Genomic DNA, 8,681 nt, shown 5'->3' with positions numbered 1-8,681 from the left:
CTCCACATCTACTGGGTTCAAGCTGACAATGTTTAACTGATGGCAAAATAAATGCCTGAAGGAAACCCCACATTATTTCGGCAGGAAGAAAGACAGTCCATTTTGCAAATTGACTCCTTCAGGAGACTGCGGTCTTGCAATATCCTCACCTCCCCCATGTGCTCCTCTGTTGGGAGAGAGACACAAGGCAGGAAACTGATCCAGCAAAGGCGGCCATGAATTTATGACATGGAGGCAAGTGCGACTGAATGAGGCCTATTCCCATCTGGGCTGGAAGTCGCTGCCACACTTGGAGATTTATGATGGGGATGACACAGCCGATTACTCTCAGTTACTGAAAAGAATTGGACATGGTCTGGTTTCGGCTTCTTCTACTGTGTGTGTTTGTGTTCATGAAGGGACAAATGGAACCTCAGCACTCCAGATATGTTTGTAGTTGTCATTAGACTTGATCGGTACCAAACCTCCATGACATCCTTTGTGCAAGTTTCCCACGCACGTTAACATCGTGGAACACTACTTGTTGCAGAAACATGAATGAATGACAAGTATTTCAGTAAAGAATGAAGAAATGGGGAAATAAAAAATAAGAAAAACACACAACCAGACTAATGGGAAAAACACATTCAGTGGTATGCATGCTGTCTCTGGATGTGAAACAATGTGAAGCCTTTCCTGTGACCCCAGAAACCGCATGTGTTGTGGACTTTTCTTTATTCCTCTTGACAAATTTGTGCCTAGCGCTATGCTGTGGCCAAATCCTGGACTTTAAGGGTTCAGCCAAACCAAATAATGGCTGAGGAGTTGTTATGACCTTTGTGACCCTGTCTGGAGCATGCTTCTGGATTACAGTCCACAACCAACTCAGTGTATCACCTAGTCAGATCACATATAAAGTGGCTAAGAGACGCCGACTGAACCAAGAAAACAAAGTTGAATGACAGAAATGGCCTTGTTCTCACATGTACACACCATAAATCTTAGCAAGGTCAAGTTCAAGTGCAAACATCAAGTAAAAAACAAAGGAAAGCCAGAGGTTTCTGCTGCTGTGTAAGCCTGTTTAGATGCAAAGACGTTTTAAAAACTGGTCATAGGGTAAGCCTGTTTAGATGCAAAGACGTTTAAAAAACTGCTCATGTAGATCACTACTAAAAGTACTTTGTGTTCCATAATGTATCATGAACTGGGATTATTATTAATGTTTTTGATATTTTTTGTAGGTAAAAGGGAAGGATGTGCGTCGCTTGACAAAAACTTGGACTAAGCACGACTTTCTCATAAACCACTCTACATATCCAAGTCCAGTTTTAGGCCTTTGGGAGGCATGGAGTCTATTCTATAGGTCTCCTTCACTGTTTGGATGAGTCTTTGAGTGAAAAGGGGTTTTCTGTATGATTGATGAGCCTTGGCCAATTAGAGGCTTAGCCTTGGAGGCCCACACAGACATTGGCAATCTCAGACATAAACATTGGCGGTCATAGGACCTGAGAATACCTGTTTTCTCTGGATAGAGGGCAGGCCTATGGCCAGCAGCTGGGGATAAAAGCAGTCCTTCGCTGCAGTTTTTGGATGCCTCTTCCACTCCACATACCTTTTAAAAGAACAAGTACAAGTGTCTGTCCCAGAGGAAAAATTCTTTCAGTGATGTCAGTATTTCATCATGGTGCCATCCTGAGAGCCAGGAGAAGGGTGGTTGTGAATGCCTGCTCCTTTTAACACCATGTAAAGGATGAGCAACAGGGCGCCAGACCAGGGCTTGTTAGACGAGTTATGACAACAAGATGTTGACCTTGAAAATCAATTATAAACAGCCAAGCATCTTTGCATCTGTTACTCCCTGGAGTTATGCAGCGCTGTCTGCCTCTTTCGGGGTTTTTAAGACGATCTGACTCCACTGCCACTCGAATGGTCATCCCTGAGGGATTAGTGATGGCACTAAAGCCTCTGGGACAGTGCTTGTAAATCACAGCAGATGAACTGAGGCGATGACAGGCTGGGGAGACCTCCGTTATTTCTCTAGACCATTTAACCAGAGCTTCCTGGGAGGGGGTGTCTCATTTTAGGCTCTTAGTGTGTTCCCCAGTGTGGGGCATGTAGAAGTAGAATAAAAAATGATTTGGCTATTTCCTGGGGACCATATGTTGGCAGCAGGCTGTTTGCATGAAATAACAAGGCTTTTCTCATTACTGTCCATTAATGACCCTTCAGCACTTTGCTTACACAACCTGGGGCCCACGCTCCCTACAATTGATTCAACATGTCACCTTTTCACCACTAAGTGCCAGGAACCTGTGTTTAAAATAGAAAATGGAGTAAATTCCTAGACCCATGAAATTGCTTAAAGGACCTGCCTTCCTCTCACCACACTAACTTCGCAGTAAAATCGACAGCCAGAGATTTTTAACACAGCTCTAATCCATCATGCTGACATCTGCCCTACACTTCAGAATTGTTTTTCTTTCTTTTTAATATATACAGTGTAAGGCCATATATATCCATATATATATGTATACATAATTTTCTGAGACAGTCCTGTATATATATACATATATATATATATACACACACACACACATATGTATACATATATATATATATATGTATACATATGTGTGTGTGTGTGTATATATATATATATATACTATACATTCTATATATGACAAAATGCTATTTCACGTAAATTAAGTGAACCCACTTTCACTTAAACATATGAGCTCTTATAAACACAACATTATAAACCACACCACTTGCCTTCCCTGGCAGCTTCACATTAGTCTGCCTTTTTCTGATAAGCCAAATGCCATTCCTCTCAAACAAAACAAAAAATTGTGTCTTACTTACTCTCTAAAGAGGATGTTTGAGAGTTCAAATAACTGTAAAGGTTAAAGTCTGTTTTAGTCCATTAGGTTGAACAGACCTGATAAACCTCCTTTATTGTTTCTTAGCCATTTTACTCCAACTTACCCATCTGCTGCTGTGGAGCTGCCCTCTGGTCCACCTTATGCTTTCAAGGCATTAAAGAAATTTGTGGCTTTGTATTTATAATGGTGTAAACTACGCAATTTTCTAAACCAGCAAATCTTTCTGACTTAAGCAAGTTTTTTTCATATACAAAATAATGATTTTATTAAAGATTTCAGACCAATTGTCATGGACTGATAATTAAGACTTTGAATTGCATCATTTGATGCAGTAAAATATTGTAGATATATTTTATGGAAATAAATTAAGTACCCATAAGCTATTGTTTGTTAATGTGGGGTCATGAGAGTCATTTAAGAACATCAGTCAGTCAGTAGTGGTTGCCTGCAGATCACTACCCCAAGGATTATGGTTTGAAACAGTGCCTCATACAGCCCCAAACTTGACATGTTTGATCCAACCCCAAACAACTGTGTGCATGCAGTGCTACAAGATAAAAATGAAGCAAAAGTGGAACATTGAAATTGTATAGCAGTCCTCTAAAAAATAAATACTGCTACAAGTAAAGCCAGGCAATAAACCTCCTTTTCTGCACTAACATCAAAACTACATCTGTAGAGATTGTCTGGGTCACTGCAGAATGAAATCGTGCACAACAGCACATAACAGTTATCTCCTGCAATAAAGGTGCTATTGTACAGGATCTGGAATGGGTTTATGTGTAATGTTGGCATCCATCAGCTCTGCATCTTGATGGTGCATGGAGATTACACCATGTAATCTTGGCAGGGAAGGAAGGAGGAGCCAGCAGTGGAGTAGAATGAATAAAATGAATCAGAGGAATTGGACACTCATGCATGGTTTTGCAGGAGGATTTGTGGTCACTGACAATGCCTGCAATAGAAAGAGTATGTTGTTGCTTTCAAAAAACAGACATTAATCATTTGCCATTCAAGTGTATGTTTCGTAAAAAATTAAAAAAGAAATGGATGTGGTACAATTGTACATCTAATGATGTCTTGCATCTGTCTTTTACTGTAAATAATTGGTATGCAACATTTACCTAAAAATAAACTGACAGATAAAAACCCCATCGAAGTTACCCTTCTAGTGTTAGTTAAAAATAATGATTGCTGTAAAAAAAAAATCAGTTAAGCGTGCAAGTTAAAAATAATGATTGCTGTAAAAAACAAAAAATCAGTTATCATCCTGCTTAACTGTACTAATCCTTTAAATGACAACCTGGGTAAAGATGTTCATACAGATAAATAATGATGAACGTGGGGTCCAACACAGTTGTGTTTCACAAATAAATAAATAAAGAAGAAGAAGAACAAACTACTCACTTCAAAAAGTACTTTTTGTCATTTATGTTTATTGCCATTGACCTGTCTATGATGCGAATGCATCAAGCTTAGAAACATAACTCGAAAAAGGCAACAAGAAAAAACACAAATCATTTAAGGTTTATCACAATCACTTTGTGTTTGGTATTATTACAGTCTTTAAAAGTCAACAAAAAATACCAGGTATAATCACAGCATAGAAATACTAACTACTACTAATAATAATGTTTACATTTCTTAGATTATGATTAGTTTAAACACACGTGAATCTGAATTGTTTTCCTATTTTGTTGCGCTCCAGTCTGGTTTCCGGATGTACCCGGAAGTTCTTCACTCCACCGCGAAAGGTCAAAATGGCGGCTTGCTGCATGTGAACGGGTCAAACGGGTGCCGGGAAACATGTATAAAGGGCCATGTAGCAGACTGTCAGGTAATACCATTAAAACCCTAATGTGTCTCTAATCCACCTACACATTATATTAATTATATTACGTGCTGGTGTATACCAGTAAGGCTAAGACGAAAACGAGTCGGCTAGCTTAGCATATAGTTGAACCGGATACGTGCAGGGAAGTAACAGTGACCTTAATCAGAAGTCATCTTAGTCTGCAGAAACCAAAATAACTCGTACACCGACTCGGTTCATTTGATAGTGGCTGTTCATTTCTTTTCATTGGTTATGGAAAACGGTCCATAAATCCTGTCTTATACGTATTGATATTCGGTAGAACTGCCAAAATGTGTGTGTATTTTTTTCTACGTAAGTCGATGCAGTAGTGGATGTTTGTGTAACAATTAGTGCATAAGACTTTTGCAACGGGCCACTGTTTTTTCCCGACCACTAGGAATTTTTAAGACATTGGTGTTAAATTGCTTTGTATTACTCTAAATTTCCTTATCGAGTGTTTTCTATTAAATTTATTAAATCACAATTTTGCCATCTTTTAATGCACAAGTGAAAGTGAATGAGCATGTTATTAACGTTTTATAAAAGCGCAGGCTTTAGTAAGTTGTATGTGAACATACTAAAACATCAAATCATTGTATGCGAACTTACTGCTGATCATACACCATGCAGTTACAATTCAAGCAGTGTCAACTTGGAAACGAAAATACCGTATTGTAAAACAGTTGTATAATAACTAATACGATAATAAATTCTTTTTGGAAGTGAATTGATTAACGCACAAGAGAAAACTTATATATTTTTTGTGCACGAAACACACATTTTAAGAGGGTGGTTATATAGAAATGTATTCTTTTTTTATTGTTGACAACCTCATAGCTATCTATACATTATTGCAACATAACTGAACTACGACAATTGATAGTGTGATGACCTGCTTTGTTTATCACTGTAGGCCTAATTGGTGCAAGTGTAAAACCGAATATCGTTCAAAAGGCTCCGCAATGGCACAGAACCGCCCGAAATCTGATACACTGGCACAGGAGAGATACGTCTAGGCTGTCGACTTATCAGCATCTCAGCTTTCTTAAACGCCAGGTAGTATTTATTAAATAAGTCGTTTTATATATATGCCCTTCCCTTCACTATAAACTAACTGTTCCTTATATTTTTGCTCTAAAAGTAAAATTATGTATTTTTTTTCTCTTTCAGTATGTAACAAAAAACAACAATGAGCTTCATCAACGTGCCGTCCCTAAACAGAGACCCCTTGCATCTATTGTGGATGAAAGTGATAATGGTGTTGATAGACAGGCAGAAAGGATACCCACCATTGGGGTCCAAGGACATGTGCCAGATAGAAAAGATGTTACCACCATGTCACAACCTGAAGAGCTTGTCGGTACAAAGGTGCCACATAATCTTTCTGTATCCAATACTGCTGTCAATACCAACGAGAATCCTCACGTCTTGATTGAGTCAGAGGAGTCAAAGGAAGCACGACTGGACAGGCAGTGGAAAATGCTGAAAGTTGAAATGGAGGACTTACCAAGCATTTATGCCAAACTGGCCAAAATCAAACTAACGGGTAGAGTATAGTTCAAATAACAAATTGCGGGGGAAATAATGCTACGTCTTATCTGACTTTAGCAGAGGTTGATGAAGTACTACAAGGATAAGAAACTACTGTGTCAAGCAGTGAATGAGTTTAAGCTAACGCTGTAGTTTGCTCTTACATGAATCCAGAAAAACCTACTATAGCCGTTGTTCTTTTTATGTACACAAAGAGCCCATTAGTTTCTGCTTTAATAACTATGCAAGGACTCATAATTGCACACTTTGTTTCTAAATCTCTTTAGCCAACCTAACACGAATCAACTTATAAAAAACACATAATCCTTCCCTCTTCACAACCTGTTCATTGTGATTCTGTTGATTTGCAAGTAGAACATCAGCCATTAGCAAGAGCAGATTCTGTCCTGTCCTGTTTGCATGGAGAATATAGTACTACTTGGGGCTGTATGGATTTATTACCAGTTAACTATCATCACAGCTGAGCAAAAATGAGAGGTAGTCTATATACATGGTTAACACCAGGTGTGAAAAAAGGTCTTAAGCAGCTTTTGCCACATGTTTATTTCTTGTTAACCTGAATTTTTTTAAAAAAACTTTTTTTTATTATTTCAGCTTTGGTAGTTACAACTGCAGCGGCTGGTTATGCAATGGCTCCGGTACCCTTTGATCCCCTCATCTTCGTTGTCTCTTCTCTGGGAACAGGCCTGGCCTCTTGTAGTGCCAATTCCATCAACCAGGTCAGTCAGCTTTAAAACAAGTCCTTGCATGAATATTTCAGTGCAAAAATTACAAAAACCAATAACAATTAAGATCAAATATGCCTTGAGTTACTGTAAACAGCACAAGTCTTTTTATTTGTAGTTTTACAGGCAGTAATTTTCTATTTAAAGACACTCATGAGTACTGGTCTGAGCTGGGAACATGTCTTTGTAAATGGGCTTCTTTCCCTCAGATATCCACAGTTCTCATACGTGTAAGCTCTGTTTTTGTTAATGTTTAAGGAGTTAGAACATGTGTGTTTCTTTTTAGCCTATCCACATTCCTCTTTTGCTACACACCTCAGAAATGCACCAAGCTAAACTAAACACTGTTATTATTTCTGTGCTGAAAGCTTTTCTAAAAGGAAACAAACAAAGGAGAGCAAGTGAACCAACACACTTAGAATACTTAGAATAATTAAGGCCTCCCTCCGCTGTCTGGTGTTGACATTGTACATTGGAATTTGTTCCATGACTTCAAAATAATATAATAATAGCTGACCTCTCCCCTAGCACTGGCCTGAACTCTGTTTTGCTCCATAGGTAATTTACAGACAACAGTGATTACACCTCAGCTTCCCGGGGGCAGACTCTCGACCTACTGTCCCAAGCTTACACTCAGGCATGTGGCATGTGTTTCACCTGCTGTCTGTGTTTTCCTAACAGTGCCAATGTTGTTTCTTACTATCAGACCTGAGCCAGACTGTCTGTTGCTGAAGCTTTAAATTGTAGGGTCTCGGTGGGGGCTTAAACAGAGTACCACTGCCACACATTGTGCAGGTGTGTAAATATTTTTTAGGTATTTGAAAAATGTTCCTTTCTATTGAGGAGAGCTGCCCAGACTCAGACACTCAAGACACTGAGAGAGCGCTGAGTGATGTAAGAGACGGCCAATGCTGTCTGTAACCTGGGTGTTCCTCAACCTCTGGGCCCACCCTCGCATGAGTCCCGTCACTCTTCATTTTCTCAACATGCTCAGCCTGAGGTCTGGATGTGACGTGGCTTCATTTTTCATGGACTGTTGCTTGTCAGTGCCTCTCTCTAGTTTCCCCATGCAGATCTGGTTTAATCCCACAACGAAGGTGAAGGATGGGCAAAGCTTACTTTCAAGGTAGCATTAGTTCCAATAACTTAAAACTTAAAAAAAAGCTAGTTGTTTTTTAATTAGTTTTTAGTTTAGCTAGTTGAGAAAGATGATAAAGGAATTGTGATATTACAGAAAAATATTATTTTCGCTCATAATAAAGGAAAAGAAAGAAAGCTACTTGTTATTGTGACACAGCACACTACTGCACACAACGAAATGTGACCTCTGCTTTTAACCCTTCACCAAAGTGAACAGTGGGCAGCTTTAAGCACCCAGGGAGCAGTGTGTGGGGACGGTGTCATTCTCAGAGCACCTCAGTGGTAACTTGGCAGCTAGTGGACTCGAACCTGACGCCTTCCAGACCCAAGTCCGCTTCTTAAACCACTAAGTCACCGCTGCCCAAAAAATCTATTGCTGTAAAAAAGGCCTCCCTTTTAACCTAAAGAAATTGGACCATTTGTTTAGTTAGGTCTGATCAAAGGAAGATGTTTTTTAATTCAAAAAATCAAACATCTTGCCAAACAAGTCAAAGATAAGGAAAGCCCCTGTAAAGATCACTTCCTGTGAAACCTGCTGTCCTACTATAA

The 8,681-nt window shown here is 39.2% G+C and overlaps 1 protein-coding gene across 2 annotated transcripts in view; it reads left to right on the top strand.

Annotated features, from left to right (window-relative positions):
- Positions 1–4,549: 4,549 nt before the first annotated feature.
- cox10 (cytochrome c oxidase assembly factor heme A:farnesyltransferase COX10) overlaps positions 4,550–8,681 on the top strand; it is a 19,022-nt gene continuing 14,890 nt past the window's right edge. For both annotated transcript variants that reach the window (XR_521839.2, XM_008314352.3), the window contains exons 1-4: positions 4,550–4,698; positions 5,630–5,772; positions 5,887–6,262; positions 6,862–6,986. Coding sequence is in view for 1 of the 2 variants with exons in the window: in XM_008314352.3 (XP_008312574.1) it covers positions 4,668–4,698; positions 5,630–5,772; positions 5,887–6,262; positions 6,862–6,986 (675 nt within the window). In the remaining variant the exon portion in view is untranslated. The remainder of the gene's footprint in view (positions 4,699–5,629; positions 5,773–5,886; positions 6,263–6,861; positions 6,987–8,681) is intronic.

This window comes from Cynoglossus semilaevis, chromosome 8, assembly GCF_000523025.1.
Source record: "Cynoglossus semilaevis isolate Cse_v1.0 chromosome 8, Cse_v1.0, whole genome shotgun sequence".
Taxonomy (NCBI): Eukaryota; Metazoa; Chordata; class Actinopteri; order Pleuronectiformes; family Cynoglossidae; genus Cynoglossus; species Cynoglossus semilaevis.
Note: the sequence above shows the minus strand (reverse complement) of the source record. Positions and strands in the feature narration are given on the sequence as shown.